Source organism: Arvicanthis niloticus, unplaced genomic scaffold, assembly GCF_011762505.2.
Source record: "Arvicanthis niloticus isolate mArvNil1 unplaced genomic scaffold, mArvNil1.pat.X pat_scaffold_1275_arrow_ctg1, whole genome shotgun sequence".
NCBI lineage: Eukaryota > Metazoa > Chordata > Mammalia > Rodentia > Muridae > Arvicanthis > Arvicanthis niloticus.
In genome coordinates, this window is record NW_023045267.1 from 1 (window position 1) to 27,418 (window position 27,418).

General features: G+C 44.9%; 1 protein-coding gene and 2 pseudogenes across 1 annotated transcript; 1 reads left to right on the top strand and 2 right to left on the bottom strand.

Annotated features, from left to right (window-relative positions):
- Positions 1-2,876: 2,876 nt before the first annotated feature.
- Positions 2,877-9,718, bottom strand: LOC117701532 (RNA-binding motif protein, Y chromosome, family 9-like). Its single transcript, XM_076706261.1, is given in 9 exon segments — positions 2,877-3,037; positions 3,040-3,308; positions 3,653-3,745; positions 3,823-3,903; positions 5,104-5,212; positions 5,843-5,995; positions 7,575-7,752; positions 9,056-9,162; positions 9,610-9,718. Coding segments are annotated over 9 exon segments (1,170 nt in total). The 3' UTR covers positions 2,877-2,966.
- Positions 9,719-15,808: 6,090 nt separating this feature from the next.
- LOC117701534 (cell death regulator Aven-like) lies at positions 15,809-16,916 on the top strand (annotated as a pseudogene).
- A 1,199-nt stretch (positions 16,917-18,115) lies between these two features.
- On the bottom strand, positions 18,116-18,549 carry LOC117701533 (destrin pseudogene; annotated as a pseudogene).
- Positions 18,550-27,418: the final 8,869 nt, after the last annotated feature.

The following is a 27,418-nucleotide window of genomic DNA, read 5'->3' on the forward strand; positions in this document are numbered from 1 at the left end:
CAGCACAATAGCAGGCCCCAATAACACGAGAGAGAAAGACCAGGTTCCGTGAGCTTTATTAACATGGTTAGATGTTAGATGGTCTGGATGTGCACCCCCCACTTAAGCCAGGGGAACCTGACTTAAATAGGGAGAGGAGGGGGGTCACCTAATTAGCTATACCCTCTGACCTTTAGGTAACTCATTAATATGGAAATCCCTTGAGGCTGAAGCCTGTAGTCACACCCTCTACCTGTGTAGGGTGACATAAACCTCTCTGGGAGGGGCTGCAATATCCTATGTGACTGAACAGCAGGTTAATGGAGTTCCACACTATGTGTTAGGAGCCTGGATTCTGGGAGACTGGCAGAATAGATGCCTGTCCCTTCTAGGGTCTTCAGGCTACTTCCAGCCAGAGCTTCTACCAAAACCAAGACCCCTTTCACGGCCCCACAATGGGAGGGGGCCTCTCAGAGGCCACTAGATGGCCACAAATTTATCTAAGGTGAGTCAGGTGGTACAGGGAAATGAATGAGAGCCCCAGGGAATATTTATAAAGTTTTGAAACCTATAGCATCTACACTGCTTTGGACCCAGAAGGCAGAGAGCACCAGTCAGCTGTGAACATGGCTTTTATTAACCAAAGTGGCCCTGACATCCTTAGGAAGCTTCAGCCAGTTGAACTGCTTCGTGGCCTGTCTCTGGCACCAAAGCCAGCCTCTATTTGCCTTTGAATGACAAGACTTGGAGAGAGACTTCAAGGGACAACTGACTTGAACATACCTGCCTCAAGGATTCAAGAACTCACCCTGTAGTGCCAGGAAGGTGATAAACCAGACAGGAGCTGATCTGATGCAATCTCACAGCAGGGTCTTTATTCCAGTTAAGCTAGCTCAGTCCCTCAAGGACCTCTGACAGGCAGGACTGCTTTTGATAGAGAGGAGCCCTGAACATCTATCCAAACAAGGCTTTATAGCAAGCAGCAGGTTGTGGGGGGAATAAGTGTGCAAGCTACTTGGAAAGCTAATTGGAAAACTACTATGGCCTTTAGCATAATTGGCTGGTGCTGAGAGTCAAATCATAAACTTAATTTCTATTTCCCTCTGTGTTAGCGGTCATTAGGAATGGTGTGGGCTTACAACCTGGGGTGCAGATCTATTGGGGAATAACCTGTAGTCACTGGTCCTGTTGGGGGTGTAACCTGGAGATGCAGGTCTTGTTGGGGGGAAGGGGGTGATCCTAGATATTGGAGCTAGGCTCGGGTTTTATTTGGTGGTGGTGGTGGTGGTAGAAATAACTTGGAAACTAATGCTAGGTTCTGGCCTGTTAAGTTTACTTGAGTTCAAGCTTAGGTCAGGTTCTCTAAAGTGGAGTTTGAATTTGAAAGATTTGGTCTCTAAACCTACCACCTTTGAAGAGGAACTACATGAGGACTTGGGTGAGTATCTGTGGGTCCACCCCCAAATAACTCTACTCCAGTATGTGTTGAGAACCCCGACTTGGGAGACATGTCAGGAGGCCACATGAGACCTCCTGGAACTGAGTCAACTTGGCTACTGAGAGTCTGCTAAGGCCCAGTTTTGTCAACTTGAGGTCACCTATCTGGAGTACATATTCAAAGAGGTCTGGCCAAAACATGCTGTCAAGACACTGGGAAGAAAATCATCCTTAACATCACAGTTCCATCAACCCAAAGGCCAGTACAGGAATTTCTGGGATCTGATGGGTTTTGAGGACTCTGGATACCAGGGTTCACTGAGATAGCCAAACAATTAAATAAGGCCTCCCGGGGCCAAGAAGACAAAGTAGAAAGGACTCTTGAGATTGACATGGCTTTTAAGACTCTAATAAGAAGAGCCTTATTGGAGTCACAGGCCTTGGCCCTCCTGAGATTCACAAACCTTTCCACTAGTAAGTGCATCAAAGAAAGGGGAGAGCAAAGGAGGTGCTCACCCAAACTTTGGGACCATAGAAAAGACCTGTGGCTTATTTATCTAAAAAGCTGGGCCCAGTGGCCCAAGGATGGCCAGCCTGCTTCTGGATCACAGCTATCAGTGTCCTGAAAGTCAAGGATGTTGACAAAATAACCATATGACAAAAAACTTCTTATCACCACCCCCTCCCCATGCTATTGAGGGCATCCTTAAGAATATACCCAGCCGGTGTCTGTCCAAAGCCAGAATGGTGAACTTTCAGGCTCTACTTCTGAATTCCCCTCGAATAACATATAACCCATCATCTGCCCTAAACCCAGCTACGTTGCTACCTGACTCATCCTCAGACTTGCAGCAAGATTGCCCAATAATTCTGGGGCATATCCAGAATATCAGGCCAGACTTGACTGATACAGTCTGGCCAGATGAGGAATGTGTACCTACTTCACAGATAGCAGCTTCATCCAGAATGGAATCAGATATTCAAGGGTGGCGGTAATGGACTTGCACTCTGGACAACTGATTTGTTGCAGGGATCTTCAGCCCAGAAAGCTGAACTAAAGGCTCTAACCCAGGCTTTAAAACTGGCTAAAGAACCATAGCTAACATTTACACTGACAGCAGATGGGATTATTGATCCCACCTGAAGGAAAAACCATCAAAAATAAGGAATACTTTGTTAGTCAGCAACAAAATCAGACAACAGCAGTTTTTAAATTTTTATCGACAGACTTTTTTTTTTTTTGACAATGCAGATACTTAATCTCTACTGTTAAATTCTACTTTAACATTAACAAGTCTTACTTAACAAAGAATTATTTTTCAACAGTTAAAGCTTTCTTGTTTTACGTTCTAGAAGAATTCATGGATGGAAAGTTAGTTATTATTTCACTTTCCCCCAAACCAATGTATTTCAGTATTCAGACAATACAGTAAAACTTAATATATGCCTTATCTCCTAAGTCAACCTATTTATTTTAACATTCAGAGAACACAGGAATAACATCTCATTTTTCTTCTTAGAAATGATGTTTGGTACATGACTTACAACTTTTATTTTAGTACCTGCCTCCACTTTCGTATCTGCTTTTCCCATGACCTCCATGATATCCTCCAAACCTTGAACTACTACTGTATGATTCACAAGATGCACTATACAGCCTATCCATTGGTGAATGCCCTCTTTCTTGTCTGCCCCCATGCTCAGAATATTCTCTATCAATAGGTGAAAACACTTCTTGTCTACCACTACGTTCATAGCCACTTGAATATCTGTCACTTTGGCTGCTTGAGTATGTTTCTCGTCTTCCACCATATCCATCTCGTGAGCTACTATAGTCATCATAGCGGCTGTTTCCACTGTAAGTCCCTCTTGCAGATGGTGCCTCATGGAAGCTTCCTAAAGTAGACCAAAGTAACAAACCAGCTTTTAAAAAATTGTACCATTTTATTTAAGTTCCAATTACTTATAAATATGTGCATTTAATTTTCAAAAAATAAGCTAGAATTTTAACTGCATATATTACCTCTATAGTCATAGTATTAACTATGGACATAATTTTTTTTTCATGTAATAGAATAAATGTAACACTGCCCATTTATTCATAATACAAATCAGTTAAGAATGCAGGAAGTACAAATACTGCAAACATCTAACTAATGAATAATCCATGTTACATTTCTCTATATGTATAAAATTCACTAAGATGGCAATTATTAACTGAGTCAAAATAGGACACTTACCATAACTTCCATATGTATCTCTGTATGAACTTCCACTTAAATATTCAGAGAAATCTCTATCACGTCCCCCACGATAGCCAGCATGATCACTAAATTTTAAAAGGAAGTTTTAGTTAACACAAGAACTAACAATTTCAACAACACATTTCGTAAGAAATTGTAATACCTGAAGACTTTAGATGCATGTTCATCCCGAGAGTTGTAATTGCCATAGTCACGATATCCTCTAGATGTTGATGCATATCTCCTTGAATAACTTAAGAAATTAAAAACAACCATCCAAACTTTTATGAGTGTTTCTTACTGTCCTGGAACTGGCCAATTAGCTAACTGGCCAGTGAATCCAGGGTATCTGGCAAAATATAAATGGGCACTTCTCCAAGTAAGCTAAAACAATGGACCCAAACATGACTTGGATACATGAATACTACTCCATCAAATGTGCTAATGAAATACTGCTATAAAGCTGGCTAACTTTAAAAAGTGCAGGTGATACAGTATTTATAGAGGAAGAGACTTCATAAAAGTTACAACTTTGACCATCAGTGATAGAAATGTAAAATGCCATAGTTCTACATAATATACTACCCAGCAATTCAACTCCAGTACACGTAAAATAACTGAAAATAAAAACTCTATTATCTGTATATGAATGTCCTTAGCACTGCTACAACACAAAATCATAGCTTTAAATAATAGATATACATCAGAATATAATGTAATTAATATATATAATTAATAAAATTAACTTAGAAGATTAAATCTGAAAATTATATAACTGTTTCTATTAATATTCTCTGTATTTACAGAATAAAAATTGTATAATTGGAAGGTATTTATCTTGTGTACTAAGGATAGGTGGTATGTTTTTGAGATTAGTCATACGTAGAAAATGAGTGTGATTATCAAAGGACATCCTCAAATCTTGGTCCATTCCACACCCTCTTTGAACATATTTTTAACTGTCATGAAATTTTTCCATGTAACGCTATCAGACCCATGAGAGTCTTCTAACCAACATGTAAGTCTATCAACTAACCCAGATGAGATTATAAGCTTTATGCCTAACTTTTTTCATTGGTCCTGAGTATGTAAACTCAGGTCTTCATATTATGAAGGAGATACTTGGCCACTGAATGATCTTTCTCATTCTAGAAGATAATTTGCAGAAAATTTTGTATGCCATTTATCTATTTATTCACTGTGTGTTAGACCAGAAAATAAAAACTATTTTTTCCCAAGATTTTGTGACATCTGACATCCTCTTAGGCCTCATGAAGGTTATTCAACTTGTTAAGTCATCTCACTAGTTTTGGAAACACACTTCATGAGGAGGGATATAAAAGGTTTTCATTACATAAAATGTTTTTGTATGATACTAAATACAATAGTTAACACATTTTTCCTCAACAATGGGAAAATTAACCATTTTGCTATTTTTCTTTACCTATCATTAGAAGACTGGCCATCATCCCTTGGTAATGGATACTCATCTCTTCTGGAAGACACTGGCTCTCTTCTTGGCATATTTCTAGAAATCTCTCTTCTATGTGGTTCTGGACATTAAGTTTAAAAATTATTATACAATGATTCCAAGCTTCAGATGTCTCAAAGTAATCATAAGAACATTGGCTATTTCTCTGCAAAATACCTTTTACAATATTATAAAACAAGATCCATCTTTACATCTGCCTAGAATTAAACATTAATCACTTATGTGATATTATCTGGCATACTTCCTTCCTTAATGAAGCTATATCAGTAAACTACCTCACAAATGTAATATAAACAAACTGTTGTCAGTGTAATCAAGCATCAATCTGCCTCTTATTTTGTGGATTAATCTTGCTTGCTATTCATGTTTCACATATCTGACATTCTTATTTTAATGCTCCTTACTCATATTGCTTGCAACATGCTTCATTATGTTGACTCTATTATCACCTAAGTACTCTAAATATTCAAATGTTATCCTGCCTAAAAACTTTGGACAGATGTAAAAATATAAATTTTCCTACTTTGCTTTTATATATCCATGTGTGTGTGTTTCCTATTAGATTGTGATTGTCAATTGTTTAAATTTTTAAATGTTAAACAATTTTTTTAACTGTTTAAATTTTTCTCATCCTCATTTATTATAAGCTAACTGCATTTCCACAAAAAATGTCTGCCTGGCATGTATTTACCTCGTCCTCTCTGTCCAACATTGCTTCTTGTCAGAGCAGAACTTGCAGATCTTTTAGAAGGAGGACCATCCCTTTTTGAAGATGTACTTCTTTTACCTGCAAAGTGTCTCCCAGAAGAGCTCATGTTGAAATTAGGAGTATACCTAACACCATCTGTATTTAAAAAAAAAAAAAAAAAAACAAACTTAGCTAAGGGGCATCAACAGTTCAATTAAAAAGGTCTAATTATCACTTGCAAACCTTCATTAAACAATACTGTAATCTTAGCAATTAGTATTTTTCTAAACTGGTAAAATTATTTCCTTTTGTAAGAATAATTCAAACAGTATGTAAAGGGCACTTTTTTAATAGCATAATTTAAACACTACACTTTGTTTAAAGAAATGGCAGAGAACTAAAGGGGGAACAAAAATTGCCAATTAAGAAAAACCTAAAGTTCAGATAAAATAAGCACTCTTAGATTATTAGAAAGCAGATTAATTTTTATATATTTATAGTCTCAAATAATACTTTGCAAGATACATTTATGAAATAAATTGTCACCTAAATGTAAGCCCATATATCAACCAAGGTAAAAAAATTATATAATACTATTAATACATAGACATGCCAAACAATTACTATAATTTATAAACTAGGACTATCTATGAAACTCATATTAAATATTTCATAATCATTTTAGCTTAAACATTATAACATACATCTAGTTCCCAATCATAAATAAAATGTGTATTTTTATACATGTGAGAATAAAAACTTAGATTTAAACATTAACATCATTTGGAGAGCATTACAAAATGAAAATCCACTTGAGAAAATATCACCTGTCAGTAAATCACCTATCTCATTATCAAACCACCCTTACTTGGTTATTTAATGTTGGTTAATAAAAATATATAGATATATATTTTAAATAAATTTATTTTCAAAAGTAACAAAATACTCTTGCCCATTGCTTATAAACATTCTAATGAGTCATCATCTTCTCATTCATACATCTAAAGTTAACATGTACACACTTTAAAAGTGCTGTTTCTTTTAAACCGTTCCAGAGTCAACAGCCTTGAAAAGCTAAAAGTTTAGATAATACCGGGAGGATAGATTTATGTTTAGTGGGCTAAACTGTCATCAAAAGAAGAAATGAACAGTTTTCAGATGAATACACAACAACAAAAATTGTCTGATCAATTCTATTTGTTTGAAACATGTACTTCGGAGTTCTGGGCATTTTAAGTCAATTTTATTTTCTTATTGGTATAGTTTTAACTTCCCTAATAGTTAAGAATTACAACTCACATTCAATACTGGTCTCTAAAGAACAACTAAAAAACATGATTGGAAATAAATCTTGCTGCTCAGTGTTTAAGAGCACTGAATGCTCTTCCAAAGGACCTGTGTTCAATTCCCAGCAACCATATGGCAGCTAAAAATGTAACTCCAGGATAGGAAACACTCACACTGACATGCACAAATAAGTCTTGCAAAAAATCTGTTGACTATATAAGGACAAATACTAATGTCTTAAGAGAATTCTTTTGCAATTTATACTCTGGTGTAAATTCAATTTTAAATTAAGATGTCAGTTATTTATATTAATCATACAGTGCTTTGAAATAATTATTCTAATTAAAGGTAACTGCTCTACTCATGAGAATGTGAATAAAAGTTGAAATATTTCTACTTATATAATCTTACTAATTGTCAGTCACACTGCTTCCACTATGTACATTACCCAAATTTTCCTCACGTGAAGGACGACTTCTTGGTCTGCTACTTCTCCCTCTTCCACATTTCAGAATTCTTGAAGCACCTCTGGTTCTTGAAAAGGATGGTGGTCTCCGCTTGTTACTACTTTCAAGTGATGATGGTCTCCTGGCTTGCTCTACTTTAATTCTTTTTCCATCCAAAGACTTAAAAAGGCAACACAATTAAATTTAACTTACATACTTTACCTTTTACTGCATCAAACATGAGGTTTAGAATTATTTCTTAAAGTAAATACACACAAGTTTGTTTTCCCAGAAAGAAAAAAAAAATGTATCAGACAAAAACAGAGAATTATAGTGCTTTACGATCTGAAAAATAAAGCTTAAAATACAGAATGGCATGTTGAGAGCCCAAAGAATAAAAGCATTTAAGTGCTGGAAGAACAGCACTTCCTGTGGATTATCCAATACAAAATGGCCATACATACAAGTAACATTATACAGGCTGGGCAGGTAGTATTTATATGTATTTAGGAATATATACATCTATCTATGTATCTGATAAACAACTAATCAAACACCATGAATTTTAAAGAAAAAAAAGATACGATAAATTGTATTACCCTCTCAAAATAAAAAGTTACTAGAAAAAAAATGAAAAAAAAAAAAAAAAAAAACTTTTAGCCGGGTAGTGGTGGTGCACGCCTTTAAACCCAGCACTTGGGAGGCAGAGGCAGGCGGATTTCTGAGTGGATTTCTGAGTTCGAGGCCAGCCTGGTCTACAGAGTGAGTTCTAGGACAGCCAAGGCTATACAGAGTACCCTGTCTCAAAAAAAACAAACAAACAAAAAAACAAAAGACAAAAAAAAAAGACTTTTAAAGTTGTTAAAAATACAGTGTTCCTTATTACTGAAACTGCTATAGAATATGCTATTTCTAAAATTTTGATGCAAGAAAACAAAGAGCATCTGTTGAATAAAATTCTCTAAAACAGTGCTTATAGCAGTAAATGATGCAGTGACCATTTAAAAATCGCTCATATGGCTAGTTTTTTAAAACAAAAGAGAATTCCAAGTTGGTAAAAATAAACTAGGGTTAAGGTAGAAACTCTATTTATCCCAATAATCAACAAATCAATTTGACTTTATTTCTGTAAGACTTGTAATCTGTTTTTTACAGCTAAATTTTACTCAAACATAACTTTCTCCAGGATATTTTCCTTTAGAATTTCTTTTATGAATTATAAAAACAGCTTTTTTCAGTTTTCCCATAGTATGCTTTCCTTTTTTGTTGTTTCTTTTAAAGATTGTATTCAATTTACTCTTAAAGTAGAATATGAACTTGATACAGATTTAATATAGTGACAATGTCTAAATATTCTACTAGACATAATTTTGGCACTAGTTTAAAAAAAGTCAAATAAGTTTTGCTCATATTTTAGCAAAATGAAAACATCAACTCATGTTATTAACTGGAAAGGAATAGTATATTCTTACTACATTCTTACCACTCCATTCATTTCTTCGACAGCATTCTTAGCATCTTCAGGGCTTTGAAAAGTAACAAAACCAAAGCCTCTAGACTTCTTAGTTTCACGATCTCTCATCAAAATAGCTGCAATATATATAAACATTTATTGACAAAACTACATAAAAAATTAATTTTTCTATTTCTAAAATTAACATTTCTTTAACTGTTAGTTACTCATAGAACCCTTAATTTGACAGGCTAAACAGAACACAGTATCAATCACTCTAGACAAATCTTAATTTAAAAAAACCTAAAATCTTACATTTCATGTTATTACTTGTATTCTCTATATCAACAAACCATAAATTAATGTCAGCTTTTTTTGTGTTTTGTCATAAACCCAGAGTATGCAAGGCATACAAGCATGTACATACATATACAAACCTCACACTCCTTATGCAACATTATCCACTGCAGTGAGTAGTTCTATAACAAACATAAAAATAAGCACCCAAGTTTCAAAAATGAACATATCATAGAAATACTTTATATTTACTTTGAAGAGACATATAGTTTGGTTTTAAGAATTACCATGTGCAACTGGTCCAAATCTCCCAAATATTACTTGAAGAGTCTTTTGTCTTGTCGCTATGTTGAGGCCTCCTATAAAAATTTTCCCAGGCTTATCAGTTTCTGCCATTTTTCTGTAAGTAGACAAAAGGATAAAATGATAATGCTTAAAACTTTTATGAAGCTGGAGAAATAGCTCAGTTAAAGAACACTGGCTGCTCTTCAAGAAGATTGATATCTGATTCCCAGCATGACATGCTGGTTCAAAAGTAACTCAGTTTGAGGGGACTGTTGGTTTCCACATATGAACACCATGCAAATACATGGTGCACAGACATACATGCAGGCAAAGATTCATACAAATAAACACTAAGAAAATACAACTTAAGAAAACCACATTGCCTGACACCCAACCTAATATTTATTCTTTTCTCTTTCATTTATTTATGACAGTTTTCTATTTAGCTCAAGCTGGCTCTTCTTGCTTCTACACATCTGCCACTCAGATTACAGGTATGTACCACTGTTTAATGCAAGGAAGCAAAAGCTCAATTAGCGTACTGTAACAGTTCTAGTTTTCATTAAGTAGGGGAAAGGTTGTTGTAATTACTAAAGTTCTTTATTCATTTTCACTTAAAAATATTCACATTTATGCGATGTAGTATGCTATTTACTGTGGAATGATACATAATATTAAAACTAATTGGATCACCTTATACTCTCATTTTCTTGCAGTGATAACTTTTCCTGTATTTTAGTAGAGTACTACAGTGGCAGTGTTATTTTAAAATTATTGGTTATTAAAAATACTTTACAAACAGTAACCTATAAATAGAGTAATAAAAATACTTGCAGGATATATCTGAAGAAACAGAATTTTATTAAAGTAATTGGGTCTGACAACTCCACATGCTAGTAATCCCAGGACAAAATAGGGTGATTGTCACAATTTCCTGCTCTGCATAGAAAGTAACAGGCCCCACCCAAGAATATATAGAGAAGAACACACTCAGAATCTAGGAAAAATACAAGATGTAAAAAACTTGATATACACAGTAAATATTGTGGTTAGATTTTTAAACTCCCCGTATCAAAGACACACACACACATATATACAGAGAGATAGACTGACTCATACTCTCTCTGTCAAGTCTAAATATGTCTCTCTTAATATGTCAAGTCTAAAACATGGGAATTTTATCTTCCATGAAGGCAAATCCAAACTGAAATCCAGAGATTTTGGCATCACTTAAAAAGTAAAAAATTGTGAGTTGTACATTTAAAGGTTTTTCTTTAGGAGTGAAATTTAAATCATACTAAAATTTTGCCTCTATTTTTTAATTATGACACATACCAACTGGGGAGGAGACAGACATGAGACCAGAGCTGAGAAAAAAGAATGAAAAGACGACTGGGAAGATAAATAGTCCAGACCTGCTCTACACCAAGGTATCCTCTTAGCACTACCTTTCACCCTCCTAAACAGAAGAATCACCTAAAACTGCCCTATCTAGTCTAGGCATACTACAAGCATTCCTAGCCCAGGGTGACCCCTACCATAAGTCTGCTCTATACAGGCAACAGGTCTTAATTTAAGTGATGGTGTCCCCCTGAAGGCAGCCACCAGGGAAACCTGTTATATTCAAGCTAAATCATGTTGGGAACCTAATCAACTACAACAACAGTATCTTTAGCAATTTACCTTACCCAGATAGTTACACTGGCCTGAATACATTATAAATGCATCTTAACATCCTGTGATACCAAACCAGTCAAATTTTAGATGCCTGCTCACCAAGAGGTCTGCATCTTAATATTCTACTAAGGGAGCAACATACCAGTCTCTCCTAAGGCCATAAATTTAGTCTGCCATAGGCCATGTAATCTTAAGATACTGCTCCTATATAGGGTGTGACACCATAGGAGCTGAATCTACCCTACCCATGACGCTTCTTTCACTAGCTTGAAATCCTTTTCACTAATAGGGCTAATCTCCCAAGCCAGAGTCCCACAAACCTGCCCCATCGATACAACCTAATCACCAGGCATACATTTCTATAAGTCTACTCTGAAATAAGCAGCAAAAACCTGTCCGATCAGAGCTAAGGAATTTGACCAACCTGCCCCATCCAAGCAGACTACCTATTGTACTCAAACCCAGGCATCAAAGCATTGGTCCTTTCCAAACTCTAGAGCTCCAAGAGCCTGCCTTTCCCACGTGGAGATAGCCCAGATTCCTGGGTTCCACTAGACTGCTTTTCTCAGTCATAATGTCTCACGACCCTGTCCTACCCAGTCAGAGTTCTGAGATTGCCCTTTACAGGTAGCTGCATACCATCAGTCTATCAAACTCAAGTGGCTTTTCAAATTAGGGGCATCCAACAAATCTGTCCTATACAGCTTTGTTCTGGATCTACAAGGACAGTGCTCTTTCTAGCAGGTGTCTAAGGTGGGGGGGGGGGTTCCATATGCCTGCTCTTCTCAGATGGCAAAGTCTCACTAATGGTTCTGCTCAGGCACCATATCCTGCAAGGTGGCTCTACACATGGGTGTTATAGAAGGAGCCTGCGGCTTTTAGCGCAGAATTTCAACAAATTTGCCTTTCAGGTTACAACGTCTCACTTGCCCATTCTAACCAGGGACCGATAACTTAGGGTTCCTGCCTTACAGGAGCTGTGGTATCTACTAACAGTATGCTCCCCACCCAAGCCGTGATATCTTGGCAGAAGGCGTGACCCAGGCAGCATTCTCCCCAATGTATCCTTCAGGGAAAGTGACATGTTAGCATACGTCCGTCAGCCAGCTTTGTTTCACAAACTGGACCGACATTTTAAAAGTGTGGGCCGCTCTACTATGGGGCAGTATATTAAAAACCCACTTTTTCCGAGCAACTCTACTCAAGTTCCCACATCTCACTAGCCTACCTACAGAAGTCAGAAGCATTCCAACAAGCCTGCTACCAAGTAGGCTCCAGCACCACAAAAAGAGGTTTCGGCACTAGCGGTAACACGAGATTCTCTCTAGAAGGCTGTGTCTAAGTAGTGTACACTACGCAGGCGCAAGTGACGTCTTTCTATGAAGACTAACCTATGTGGAGAGTAGACTAGCTTGAGCCCGCCCTTTCAGTAGGCGGAGTCCAACTCTACGCAGGCGTAATTCTGACCTGTAACGTATCAACGTAGTGGCGTAGCACGAGCTTGCCCCTGCAAGGAAGCCCTGTTCACCGGGCCTATTGGCGTGTTCCTGAAGTTGGACCTAACTAGCGGTAGCTAGCAGCTCAACAGGAGCCTGCATTGTTGGCAAAATCAGGACAAAGAGACAATGGCACTAAAAACTGTTGTCCATAAAGTGTAACACCTTTAAAGTACACTTCCAGTGTTCCTGAGGCAGAAAAGCTATAAGGTCACTCCTGTAGAACAAAGGCTGCGGCGCGGCTTGAAACAAAATGGTGCCTAAATTTTTCGCGCGCGCGGGCTCTCGAAAACGCACACTACACAAACATCTCATGACAAACACCCCCCACCCTCGTCTTCAAATCCAAAACTAAACCACCACAAAGAGAGACAAATAATTTACTTCAAATGTAAAATTAAAGCACCACAGAGAGGCAAATAATTTAAAGGATATCGGCTACCTGTTTCGTACAAATACATAATTTAAATCCTAATTTCCTCCTCTCAAGCAACATTGCTCTACCAAACGAAAGGATCCTTTCGATAGGATATCGGAACACCCTTATGTCCATAAATATCCCAATTTACATATAATTTATTAATACAGCATTTAAGATATTTCTACAAAGTATGACAGAAAAATCACTGTGCCGGGCAGTGCTAGCGCACGCCTTTAATCCCAGCACTTGGGAGGCAGAGGCAGGTGGATTTCTGAGTTTGAGGCCAGCCTGGTCTACAGAGTGAGTTCCAGGACAGCCAGGGATACACAGAGAAACCCTGTCTCGAAAAACCAAAACAAAATAAAACAACAACAACAACAAAAAACCCCAAAACCAAAATCACTCTGAATTAATTTCCCCGACATAATCATTTGATTCTCCTAAGGTATAAAACTGTTGGTAACAATTAAAATTCAGCATTACCTTTTCCTGATGTCCTAGTTTCTCAGCTTTAACGGACGACACGACCCGGTACAACTCCAACTTCAAAATGCCCACTCGGGCCCACCTCCCAACTTATATAAGTAGGCGGAGGGACCCGGATGTCACCAACCGCAAAGGAAGTAGGGAAGTCAGACGATGCGGAGGATTGAACCAAGAGACTGGCTGCTTGAGGGGTGGGCATAGTGTATTATTGGACTTCAGAGTCAGAAATGGAGACAATAGTTAATAAGTAGAAACATAGCAGATAAAAAATGATTTAATTAAGGATAAAAATTGGTGAATGGAGTGAGTTGTTAGGGCAGCTACCTTCAGAGGCCTCATATTGCAAGTCCATTACCCCATTATGCCTGAGATAGCACTTGCCAGTTTTCCACCGCGGCTCTGAGCCCAAGACTGCTATAGTATAGCACATCACTGTTGTCTGTTTAAAAAATTTAAAACACCAACATATGTTCATTTGCATGCTTCCCCATTCCCCTTTATTATCTAGCTTATTAAAACCATTATGAAATTTCTACTATTTATCCTCCGTCCAAAGTATTGATAAAATACTGGCCCATATTGTATAGAATTGGGTTTTTCAATATCGTAAAGGGGAAAAAAACTTGGATGACTCATACAAAATACTAAAAATAAAAACGGAGAAAAACTACTTAAAAATTTAAAAACTACAAGTGAAAGCTGATGGTTTGTGGGAACCAGAGAAGGTCATGGATAAAGCTCCATTGGATAAACAGATTACTCTATAAAGTAAGAACTTGATTTCAGATCCCCACTACACCTATAAAAAGCCAGGTGTTAGTTAGTGTTAAGAGGAGGAATCCCAGGGCTTGTTAACCAGTCAATCTTGCCGAATCGGTAATCTGTAGGTTTAATGAGAGTCTACTGAAAAATAAGGTGAGAAGTGTTTGTATGAACATATACTACCACACATGAAAATACACACACACACACACACACACACACACACACACTCTTGCTCTGTTTTCCTAATTTGGGTTTTTAAATCATCAATTTTCTTCATTTAGTAAATCTTAGTATTAATTAGATATAAATTTTCAAAATTAATAAAAAATTGAAACAATTTTCCTGAATATTATTTTTAAAAGCCTATATTTGGGTTTTTAAAAAAAGATTTCTTTAACCCCCGAAATACATTACAATGAGATACTATTTTTCCTATTTAAAAATATTACTGTATGCCTACATAGGTTCAATTCAGCCAGATAGGCAGACAGGTTCTCGGCACTGAAGGAGACGTAGACACAGACTTACACTCCCACCTTTAATTAATACATGATTGCAAAGAAAAAATAATTTTCTATAATTGAGTCTCACTGGGTATATTAATCATACTTCAGGATAGACCCTTGAAGGAGTCGTTTGCCAACACAAAATGAATTCTGGAGTTTTTGCATACTTTTTGTTTCATATTGTTTTCTTTGAAGATTTTTGTCTTAATGTCTTTTGCTTGTATATTTTATGTACCATTTTTGTGTTTTGTGGGGCTTTTTTGTGAGTTTCTTGTCTATTAATAAACTTAATTGTATTTTGGTTCCTAACTACCATTTTCAGTAGTAAATATCTTGTTATGTATGTATGGATATTTGTATATATTCAGTTTATAAAGATGCATGTGTGTACACTGTGTGTACATAAGTATGGGGACCAGAAATCAACCTCTGGTATTATTCCTTAGGAGATATCTAGCATGTTTTTTGAGAAAGAATCTTTCATTGGGACTTCTGGCATGGCAACTAACCCTGGAAGACTGGTCATCAAGTGTCAAGGATTAACCTGCCTCCTCTTCTGAATTATGCTCATAAAGACATCTGCTAAGAATTGGAATAGGTCATCATACAGGCTCTCGTACTCGAATTAAAAGGATTTACTGACATAGTAGTAGTTTCTACAGATCTTTAATGTCATATTTTTGCCAGTTAGGTTTTATGCTGTTTTTCTTCTTACCATTATTGCTTGCCGTTTCTGCACACACTATAGTAATGTTCTATTGCCAATTACATCTTCATTAAATTCTCTTTTCAAAAATTTTCTCTGGTGGGGCCTGCACTCTCTGCAGCAGCTCATGTGCTCGGCGGCCTCATGGAGGCTGAGCTTGGGGCTCGCTGCACCAGCGCCAGCCAGCGAGGCTGGGAGCAGCCTGGAGGGGACCGAGAGCCGGCCTGGTCCGAGACAGCGCTGGTCAGAGGAGGATGCTGGGATAGAGGCCAGGGTTTTCCCTGCTGTGAGGGGGGGTGGGGGGCGGAGGAGCCAGCATGCAGGTGGAAGATGACAGTGATTTAGACACCTATGGAGAAGAGAAAGGAAATTTTTCTAGAAGAAAGATTGTCTCCAACTGGGATAGATATGAAGATAGTGAAAAAGAGGTCAATGGTCAAAGTGGAGAATCTCAGCGGGGTTCAGACTTCACTATTCTCCTGAGCTCTGCAGGGGACTCTTCTTCACAGTTGAGATTTGCTGAGGAGAAAGAATGGGATGATGGAATTCCATGTCCAAAACAGAATTCAGCACTCTATGTGAACAATGAGTCACTGGTTCAAGCCCTTCACCAGCTGCCTCTTGTAGTCTAGCTTGATGTTGCTTCAGAGTTGATCTAGACCTTTAGAATTTTAGAGCTTCCACAGGTGAAACCAAAGATAAACAATAATGGAAAGGAGCTGGACTTGCAGTTAAGGGGGCCCATCTCCGAGCTCAGATTCGCTGCTGGTGGTTGTCCCAGGTCTCTTGGCAGAGACAGTTTAAGAGTTTGCAGAAACCATCTTCCCCACTACAGTCAGTGGCAGACCATCTGGAAGAACTATATATATTGCTGCATTTAGATGCACCTGTAAACTGGGCAGTGGTGGCGCACGCCTTTAATCCTGGCATTTGGGAGGTAGAGGCAGGCGGATTTCTGAGTTCGAGGCCAGCCTGGTCTACAGAGTGAGTTCCAGGACAGCCAGGGCTACACAGAGAAACCCTGTCTTGGGAAAAAAAATAGATGCACCTGTAAAAGAGGAAGACAGTATGTCTTCAGACCAGACATCTGAGGACCAGGAACCAGAAAAAGATTGGCAGGTAGCCCAGGAGGACACAGTTCCTGAAAAACCATCTGTGACCAGAGCGAAATGTGGAACCTGAGCAGCCAAGCACATCTAAAAAAGTCACTGAGGGAAAGCTGAAAGACTGTCTGGACATCATGATTTCCTGAAAGGGGGAAAAGTGCCTGAAGCAAATGTTGGTTGTCTTCTAAGTGAGGGTGGGCTAGTTTGCCAGATATTGCTTGTTAACATGTACTTTTATGCTTACAGCAGCCAACACTTACCTGTGTATTTGATGACATCTGAATACATGTATGAGGCTTGTTTGGGGGCTTCATTCTGCTGTTATCTGGCTTAGTCATCTAATAGATTTCATTATGTACAGGGGAAGTCACAGCTACATTTTGAACCACCTTCTTGTCAATGTTTACAGCATAACAGGTGGTATTTAAGGGAATATACTCAAGTCACAAGGCATGCAGTTGGTAAAAATAAACACCCTCTGGTCTATGGGAAAAAATTTCTTTCAGGTAAATGACAAAGCAGAACATCCATGACTAAAAAGTAAATATATTTTATACAGTTATTATTTTTCTACAGTAAAATTGTGAGGCTGAAGAGATGCATCAGCAGGTAAGACTACTAGTTGCTCTTGCAGAGGACCTGAATTCAGTTCCTATTATTCACATAATTGCTCACCACTGGCTCACCACTCCAATTCTATGAGGTCTGATGCCTCCCTGTGCACTGCAGTCATGTGGTGCACTGGCATTCATACAGGGAAAACACCAGAATACAAAAAAAACCCCTCAAATCTTAATAATATAATTGTAATACAGAAAGCTACTGAGGAGACTGAGGCAGGAAGACTCCCCAATTCAAGGCCTCCCTAGGAAAATCAATCCTATTCTAGGTGATTTAGCAAGACAATTTGACAAGAAAAAAAATTTTCAAACTTTTCAAAGAGACTAGCTATCCACTTGGCACAAATGTCATGTTTGTGTTTAGTTAGCAAGTGAATGAATGATTATCTTTTCCCAATTATTACTGAAGGCTCAGAAGAAGTCCTGGTTTCTATGTTGCAAAGGATTCACATTTCCTTGATGTTTCATTCTACATCCTCAGCCTTGTATTTATATAAATAAATCGGCATTTGGCCAATAAAAATTTAATTCCACACAAATGAAACTTTAAAGGCTAGATTTATGTAGGGTAGTATTTGCAGACACTATAAAATTTTTAGTTTACTCTCAAAGATGAGAAGACAAATTCCTCAGTGAGATCCTGGCCTAATATATTTGCTTTACTTATACAGTGAAAGGATAATGCTAAATACAGAAGCTTCCAACTCAAGGCACTAACTGGTGATCTACACAGGACATCCTTCAAAAGCTTCAATTAAGGAGCCACCTAGCTTTTCAGCAATACTAGTCTGACTGAGGTCTTCTGGCCCATTTGCTTGATATTAATACTTTATACCTGAAAATTTCTTCTTGATGGCATCCTTTGAGCTTGCATACATCATTTTATTTTTCAGAGATGCTGGTACCCACAAGAACAACATTAGCTCTTCTTTTCTGGACTCCTTGGTTTCAAAGCTGGCATAATACAAAGCATAGCATTAATCTTTCTGGAAGCATTCCCATGAAATGCTTGAAAGGATCAGTTATAGTAACACCAACATCTCCAACCAAGATCTCTTCACATTCATCAACTACTATGCACTTTTTGTCTGCACATTTTTCTTTTCTTGATTTCTTCTGGTGTGGAGCATTTCCAAATTTTCATGTTGACGAAAATTCGACATACTTGATCAGCCACATGAACTCCTGAGGCCAGACATAGAAGCCTGGTGGCAAAGTCCGTACACCTTAATACTCAGGGTAGCAAAAGAAGAAGAGTGGGTGCGGGACAGATGTGGAAGCTAGACAATATGAAAGCCCTAATGTTTCTATTTTTAGATTAAAAACTGAATCTCTGAACTCCTTTGGGGTCCAGCTGTCTTTGTGGAATTAGGCACTGAAGGAGGCATAGGTGGAAAACATAAACCAGAAGAGGGAGAGGCAGAGAACACAAAGGCCAAGGACACAAAGGCAGATGGGGAGGTGGCAGAGAAAGAGAAAGAGGCCGAGGACAAAAAGCCAGACTCAGATGCACAAAAAGAAGAGGTAGAAGAGGAAGAAGCATAAAAGGCAGGAGCTCAGGCAAAGAAGGAAAAGGCACAGGAAGCATAGGCAGAGGAGACAAAGGCAGAGAAAGAGAAAGAGAAGGTAGAGACAGAGTCAGAAAAGAAAGAAGCAGAGGAGGCAGGGAGGCAGGGAGGCAGGGAGGCAGGGAGGCAGGGAGGCAGGGAGGCAGGGAGGCAGGGAGGCAGGGAGGCAGGGAGGCAGGGAGGCAGGGAGGCAGGGAGGCAGGGAGGCAGGGAGGCAGGGAGGCAGGGAGGCAGGGAGGCAGGGAGGCAGGGAGGCAGGGAGGCAGGGAGGCAGGGAGGCAGGGAGGCAGGGAGGCAGGGAGGCAGGGAGGCAGGGAGGCAGGGAGGCAGGGAGGCAGGGAGGCAGGGAGGCAGAGAGGCAGAGAGGCAGAGAGGCAGAGAGGCAGAGAGGCAGAGAGGCAGAGAGGCAGAGAGGCAGAGAGAGAGGCAGAGAGAGAGGCAGAGAGAGAGGCAGAGAGAGAGGCAGAGAGAGAGGCAGAGAGAGAGGCAGAGAGAGAGGCAGAGAGAGAGGCAGAGAGAGAGGCAGAGAGAGAGGCAGAGAGAGAGGCAGAGAGAGAGGCAGAGAGAGAGGCAGAGAGAGAGGCAGAGAGAGAGGCAGAGAGAGAGGCAGAGAGAGAGGCAGAGAGAGAGGCAGAGAGGCAGAGAGGCAGAGAGGCAGAGAGGCAGAGAGGCAGAGAGAGGCAGAGAGGCAGAGAGGCAGAGAGGCAGAGAGGCAGAGAGGCAGAGAGGCAGAGAGGCAGAGAGGCAGAGAGGCAGAGAGGCAGAGAGGCAGAGAGGCAGAGAGGCAGAGAGGCAGAGAGGCAGAGAGGCAGAGAGGCAGAGAGGCAGAGAGGCAGAGAGGCAGAGAGGCAGAGAGGCAGAGAGGCAGAGAGGCAGAGAGGCAGAGAGGCAGAGAGGCAGAGAGGCAGAGAGGCAGAGAGGCAGAGAGGCAGAGAGGCAGAGAGGCAGAGAGGCAGAGAGGCAGAGAGGCAGAGAGGCAGAGAGGCAGAGAGGCAGGTAGCAGAGAGGCAGAGAAGCAGAGAAGCAGAGAGGCAGAGAGGCAGTGAGGCAGAGGCAGTGGCAGAGAGGCAGAGAGGGAGAGGCAGAGAGGCAAAGAGGCAGAGAGGCAGAGGCATATAGAGAGGTAGAGAGGTAGAGAGGTAGAGAGGTAGAGAGGCAGAGAGGCAGAGAGGCAGAGGCAGAGAGGCACAGAGGCAGAGAGGCAGAGAGGCAGAGAGGCAGAGAGGCAGAGAGGCAGAGAGGCAGAGAGGCAGAGGCAGAGAGGCACAGAGGCAGAGAGGCAGAGGCAGAGAGGCAGAGAGGCAGAGAGAGGCAGAGAGAGGCAGAGAGAGGCAGAGAGAGGCAGAGAGAGAGGCAGAGAGGCAGAGAGAGAAGCAGAGAGAGAGGCAGAGAGAGAGGCAGAGAGTCAGGCAGAGAGGCCGAGAGTCAGGCAGAGAGGCAGAGAGACAGAGAGGCAGGCAGAGAGGCAGGCAGAGAGGCAGGCAGAGAGGCAGGCAGAGAGGCAGAGAGGCAGAGAGGCAGAGAGGCAGAGAGGCAGAGAGGCAGAGAGGCAGAGAGGCAGAGAGGCAGAGAGGCAGAGAGGCAGAGAGGCAGAGAGGCAGAGAGGCAGAGAGGCAGAGAGGCAGAGAGGCAGAGAGGCAGAGAGGCAGAGAGGCAGAGAGGCAGAGAGGCAGAGAGGCAGAGAGGCAGAGAGGCAGAGAGGCAGAGAGGCAGAGAGAGAGGCAGAGAGGCAGAGAGGCAGAGAGGCCGAGAGGCAGAGAGGCAGAGAGGCAGAGAGGCAGAGAGGCAGAGAGGCAGAGAGAGAGGCGGAGAGGCAGAGAGGCAGAGAGAGAGGCGGAGGGGAGGAGGGGCGGAGGGGCGGAGGGGCGGAAAGGAGGAGAGAGAGGCAGAGAGGCAGAGAGAGAGGCAGAGAGGCAGAGAGGCCTAGGCAGAGGCAGAGGGGCAAAGAGGCAGAGGCAGAGAAGCATAGCCAGATGCAGGGGAAGAGGCAGAGAGACAGAGGCAGAGAGGCAGAGAGACAGAGACACAGAGAGGCTTAGGCAGAGGCAGAGAGGCAGAGAGGCAGAGGCAGAGAAGCATAGCCAGAGGCAGGGGAAGAGGCAGAGAGACAGAGGCAGAGAGGCAGAGAGACAGAGGCAGAGAGGCAGAGAGACAGAGGCAGAGGCTGAGAAAAAGATGGAGAGAGACAAAGGCTGAGAGGCACAGAGGCAGAGGCAGGGTGGCTGAGAGGGAGAAGCTGAGGCAGGGGCAGGGGCAGGGGCAGGGGCAGAGGCAGAGAGGCAAAGGCAGAGAGGCAGAGGAAGAGAGGCAGAGGCAGAGGCAGAGAGGCAGATGCAGAAAGGCTCTGGCAGAGAGGCAGAGATGTAGAGAGGCAGAGAAACAGAAGCAGAGGAAGAGGCAGAGAGGTAGAGAGGCAGAGAGGCAGAGAGGCAGAGAGGCAGAGGCATATAGAGAGGTAGAGAGGTAGAGAGGTAGAGAGGTAGAGAGGCAGAGAGGCAGAGAGGCAGAGAGGCAGAGAGGCAGAGAGGCAGAGGCAGAGAGGCAGAGAGGCAGAGAGAGGCAGAGAGAGGCAGAGAGAGAGGCAGAGAGGCAGAGAGAGAAGCAGAGAGAGAGGCAGAGAGGCAGAGAGAGAGGCAGAGAGTCAGGCAGAGAGGCCGAGAGTCAGGCAGAGAGGCAGAGAGACAGAGAGGCAGGCAGAGAGGCAGGCAGAGAGGCAGAGAGGCCGAGAGGCAGAGAGGCAGAGAGGCAGAGAGGCAGAGAGGCAGAGAGGCAGAGAGGCAGAGAGGCAGAGAGGCAGAGAGGCAGAGAGGCAGAGAGGCAGAGAGGCAGAGAGGCAGAGAGGCAGAGAGGCAGAGAGGCAGAGAGGCAGAGAGGCAGAGAGGCAGAGAGGCAGAGAGAGAGGCAGAGAGAGAGGCAGAGAGAGAGGCAGAGAGGCAGAGAGAGAGGCAGAGAGGCAGAGAGAGAGGCAGAGAGGCAGAGAGAGAGGCAGAGAGGCCTAGGCAGAGGCAGGGGAAGAGGCAGAGAGACAGAGGCAGAGAGGCAGAGAGACAGAGGCAGAGGCTGAGAAAAAGATGGACAGAGACAAAGGATGAGAGGCACAGAGGCAGAGGCAGAGTGGCTGAGAGGGAGAAGCTGAGGCAGGGGCAGGGGCAGGGGCAGAGGCAGAGAGGCAAAGAGGCAGAGAGGCAGAGGCAGAGAGGTAGAGAGGTAGAGAGGCAGTAAGCAGAGAGGCAGAGAAGCAGAGAAGCAGAGAGGCAGAAAGGCAGAGAGGCAGAGAGGCAGAGGCAGTGGCAGAGAGGCAGAGAGGCAGAGGCAGAGAGGCAGGAAGCAGAGAGGCAGAGAAGCAGAGAAGCAGAGAGGCAGAGAGGCAGAGAGGCAGAGAGGCAGAGAGGCAGAGAGGCAGAGAGGCAGAGAGGCAGAGGCAGTGGCAGAGAGGCAGAGAGGCAGAGAGGCAGTGAGGCAGAGAGGCAGAGAGGCAGAGAGGCAGAGAGGCAGAGAGGCAGAGAGGCAGGAAGCAGAGAGGCAGAGAAGCAGAGAGGCAGAGAGGCAGAGAGGCAGAGAGGCAGAGAGGCAGAGAGGCAGAGAGGCAGAGAGGCAGAGAGGCAGAGAGGCAGAGAGGCAGAGAGGCAGAGAGGCAGAGAGGCAGAGAGGCAGAGAGGCAGAGAGGCAGAGAGGCAGAGAGGCAGAGGCAGTGGCAGAGAGGCAGAGAGGCAGAGGCAGAGAGGCAAAGAGGCAGACAGGCAGAGAGGCAATAAGCAGAGAGGCAGAGAAGCAGAGAGGCAGAGAGGCAGAGAGGCAGAGGCAGTGGCAGAGAGGCATAGAGGCAGAGGCAGAGAGGCAAAGAGGCAGAGAGGCAGAGAGGCAGAGAGGCAGAGAGGCAGAGAGGCAGAGAGGCAGAGAGGCAGAGAGGCAGAGAGGCAGAGAGGCAGAGAGGCAGAGAGGCAGAGAGGCAGAGAGGCAGAGAGGCAGCGAGGCAAGGCAGTCGCAGAGAGGCAGAGAGGCAGAGGCAGAGAGGCAAAGAGGCAGAGAGGCAGAGGCGTATAGAGAGGTAGAGAGGTAGAGAGGCAGAGAGGCAGAGAGGAAGAGAGGCAGAGAGGCAGAGAGGCAGAGAGGCAGAGAGGCAGAGAGGCAGAGAGGCAGAGAGGCAGAGAGGCAGAGAGGCAGAGAGGCAGAGAGGCAGAGAGGCAGAGAGGCAGAGAGGCAGAGAGGCAGAGAGGCAGAGAGGCAGAGAGGAAGAGAGGCAGAGAGGCAGAGAGGCAGAGAGGCAGAGAGAGAGGCTGAGAGGCACAGAGGCAGAGAGGCACAGAGGCAGAGAGGCACAGAGGCAGAGAGGCTGAGAGGCAGAGTATGAGAGGCCGACAGAGAGGCAGAGAGGCAGAGAGGCAGAGAGGCAGAGAGGCAGAGAGGCAGAGAGGCAGAGAGGCAGAGAGGCAGAGAGGCAGAGGCAGTGGCAGAGAGGCATAGAGGCAGAGGCAGAGAGGCAAAGAGGCAGAGAGGCAGAGAGGCAGAGAGGCAGAGAGGCAGAGAGGCAGAGAGGCAGAGAGGCAGAGAGGCAGAGAGGCAGAGAGGCAGAGAGGCAGAGAGGCAGAGAGGCAGAGAGGCAGCGAGGCAGCGAGGCAGAGAGGCAGGGAGGCAGGGAAGCAGAAAGGCAGGGAGGCAGGGAGGCAGGGAGGCAGATAGGCAGAGAGAGAGGCATAGAGAGTGGCAGAGAGGCAGAGAGGCAGAGAGGCAGAGAGGCAGAGAGGCAGAGAGAGAGGCAGAGAGGCAGAGAGGCAGAGAGGCAGAGAGGCAGAGAGGCAGAGAGGCAGAGAGGCAGAGAGACAGAGAGACAGAGAGAGGGGCAAAGAGAGGGGCAGAGAGAGGGGCAGAGAAGCAGAGAGGCAGAGAGGCAGAGAGGCAGAGAGGTAGAAAGGCAGAGAGGCAGAGAGGCAGAGAGGCAGAGAGCCAGATGCAGAGAGGCAGAGAGGCAGAGAGGCAGAGGCAGAGATGCAGAGGAAGATAGGCTGAGTCAGAGAGGCAGATGCAGAGAAGCAGTGGCAGAGACTGAGGCAGAGATACAGTGTTGCAGAGGAAGAGCCAGATGCAGAGGCGAGAGGAAGAGAAATAGTGTCACAGTTAGAGGGTCAGAGTCAGAGAGTCAGAGGCACAGAGGCAGTTGCACAGAGGCATATGCAGAGGCAGAGAGGCAGAGAGGCAGAGTCAGAGAGTCAAAGAGTCAGAGAAGCAGAGAGGGAGAGAGGCAAAAGCAGAGAGGCAGAGAGGCAGAGAGGCAGAGAGGCAGAGAGGCAGAGAGGCAGAGAGGCAGAGAGGCAGAGAGGCAGAGAGGCAGAGAGGCAGAGAGGCAGAGAGGCAGAGAGGCAGAGAGGCAGAGAGGCAGAAGCAGAGAGGCAGAGAGGCATAGATCGGCATAGATCGGCAGAGAGAGAGGCAGAGAGAGAGGCAGAGAGAGAGGCAGAGAGAGAGAGGCAGAGAGGGAGGCAGAGAGGCAGAGAGGCAGAGAGGCAGAGAGGCAGAGAGGCAGAGAGGCAGAGAGGCAGAGAGGCAGAGAGGCCGAGAGGCGGAGTAAGAGGTAGAGAGGCAGAGGAAGAGGCTGACAGGCATAGACCGGGAGGCAGAGGTAGAGAGGCAGAGGCAGAAGGGTAGAGAGGTAGAGAGGCAGAGGTAGACAGGCAGAGAGGCAGAGAGGCAGAGAGGCAGAGAGGCAGGCAGAGAGGCAGAGAGGCCTAGAGGCAGAGAGGCAGAGAGGCAGAGAGGCAGAGAGGCAGAGAGGCAGAGAGGCAGAGAGGCAGAGAGGCAGAGAGGCAGAGAGGCAGAGAGGCAGAGAGGCAGAGAGAGAGGTGGAGAGGCAGAGAGGCAGAGAGAGAGGCGGAGGGGAGGAGGGGCGGAGGGGCGGAGGGGCGGAGGGGCGGAGGGGCGGAAAGGAGGAGAGAGAGGCAGAGAGGCAGAGAGAGAGGCAGAGAGGCAGAGAGGCCTAGGCAGAGGCAGAGGGGCAAAGAGGCAGAGGCAGAGAAGCATAGCCAGATGCAGGGGAAGAGGCAGAGAGACAGAGGCAGAGAGGCAGAGAGACAGACACGCAGAGAGGCTTAGGCAGAGGCAGAGAGGCAGAGAGGCAGAGGCAGAGAAGCATAGCCAGAGGCAGGGGAAGAGGCAGAGAGACAGAGGCAGAGAGGCAGAGAGACAGAGGCAGAGAGGCAGAGAGACAGAGGCAGAGGCTGAGAAAAAGATGGAGAGAGACAAAGGCTGAGAGGCACAGAGGCAGAGGCAGGGTGGCTGAGAGGGAGAAGCTGAGGCAGGGGCAGGGGCAGGGGCAGGGGCAGAGGCAGAGAGGCAAAGGCAGAGAGGCAGAGGAAGAGAGGCAGAGGCAGAGAGGCAGATGCAGAAAGGCTCTGGCAGAGAGGCCGAGATGTAGAGAGGCAGAGAAACAGAAGCAGAGGAAGAGGCAGAGAGGTAGAGAGGCAGAGAGGCAGAGAGGCAGAGAGGCAGAGAGGCAGAGAGGCAGAGAGGCAGAGATGCAGAGAGGCAGAGAGGCAGGTAGCAGAGAGGCAGAGAAGCAGAGAAGCAGAGAGGCAGAGAGGCAGTGAGGCAGAGGCAGTGGCAGAGAGGCAGAGAGGGAGAGGCAGAGAGGCAAAGAGGCAGAGAGGCAGAGGCATATAGAGAGGTAGAGAGGTAGAGAGGTAGAGAGGTAGAGAGGCAGAGAGGCAGAGAGGCAGAGAGGCAGAGAGGCAGAGAGGCAGAGGCAGAGAGGCAGAGAGGCAGAGAGAGGCAGAGAGAGGCAGAGAGAGAGGCAGAGAGGCAGAGAGAGAAGCAGAGAGAGAGGCAGAGAGGCAGAGAGAGAGGCAGAGAGTCAGGCAGAGAGGCCGAGAGTCAGGCAGAGAGGCAGAGAGACAGAGAGGCAGGCAGAGAGGCAGGCAGAGAGGCAGAGAGGCAGAGAGGCAGAGAGGCAGAGAGGCAGAGAGGCAGAGAGGCAGAGAGGCAGAGAGGCAGAGAGGCAGAGAGGCAGAGAGGCAGAGAGGCAGAGAGGCAGAGAGGCAGAGAGGCAGAGAGGCAGAGAGGCAGAGAGGCAGAGAGGCAGAGAGGCAGAGAGGCAGAGAGGCAGAGAGGCAGAGAGGCAGAGAGGCAGAGAGGCAGAGAGGCAGAGAGGCAGAGAGAGAGGCAGAGAGAGAGGCAGAGAGGCAGAGAGAGAGGCAGAGAGGCAGAGAGAGAGGCAGAGAGGCAGAGAGAGAGGCAGAGAGGCAGAGAGAGAGGCAGAGAGGCCTAGGCAGAGGCAGGGGAAGAGGCAGAGAGACAGAGGCAGAGAGGCAGAGAGACAGAGGCAGAGGCTGAGAAAAGATGGACAGAGACAAAGGATGAGAGGCACAGAGGCAGAGGCAGAGTGGCTGAGAGGGAGAAGCTGAGGCAGGGGCAGGGGCAGGGGCAGAGGCAGAGAGGCAAAGAGGCAGAGAGGCAGAGGCAGAGAGGTAGAGAGGTAGAGAGGCAGTAAGCAGAGAGGCAGAGAAGCAGAGAAGCAGAGAGGCAGAAAGGCAGAGAGGCAGAGAGGCAGAGGCAGTGGCAGAGAGGCAGAGAGGCAGAGGCAGAGAGGCAGGAAGCAGAGAGGCAGAGAAGCAGAGAGGCAGAGAGGCAGAGAGGCAGAGAGGCAGAGTGGCAGAGAGGCAGAGAGGCAGAGGCAGTGGCAGAGAGGCAGAGAGGCAGAGAGGCAGAGAGGCAGAGAGGCAGAGAGGCAGAGAGGCAGAGAGGCAGAGAGGCAGAGAGGCAGGAAGCAGAGAGGCAGAGAAGCAGAGAAGCAGAGAGGCAGAAAAGCAGAGAGGCAGAGAGGCAGAGAGGCAGAGAGGCAGAGAGGCAGAGAGGCAGAGAGGCAGAGAGGCAGAGAGGCAGAGAGGCAGAGAGGCAGAGAGGCAGAGAGGCAGAGAGGCAGAGAGGCAGAGAGGCAGAGAGGCAGAGAGGCAGAGAGGCAGAGAGGCAGAGAGGCAGAGAGGCAGAGAGGCAGAGAGGCAGAGAGGCAGAGAGGCAGAGAGGCAGAGAGGCAGAGAGGCAGAGGCAGTGGCAGAGAGGCAGAGAGGCAGAGGCAGAGAGGCAAAGAGGCAGACAGGCAGAGAGGCAATAAGCAGAGAGGCAGAGAAGCAGAGAGGCAGAGAGGCAGAGAGGCAGAGGCAGTGGCAGAGAGGCATAGAGGCAGAGGCAGAGAGGCAAAGAGGCAGAGAGGCAGAGAGGCAGAGACACAGAGAGGCAGAGAGGCAGAGAGGCAGAGAGGCAGAGAGGCAGAGAGGCAGAGAGGCAGAGAGGCAGAGAGGCACAGAGGCAGAGAGGCAGAGAGGCAGCGAGGCAAGGCAGTCGCAGAGAGGCAGAGAGGCAGAGGCAGAGAGGCAAAGAGGCAGAGAGGCAGAGGCGTATAGAGAGGTAGAGAGGTAGAAAGGCAGAGAGGCAGAGAAGCAGAGAGGAAGAGAGGCAGAGAGGCAGAGAGGC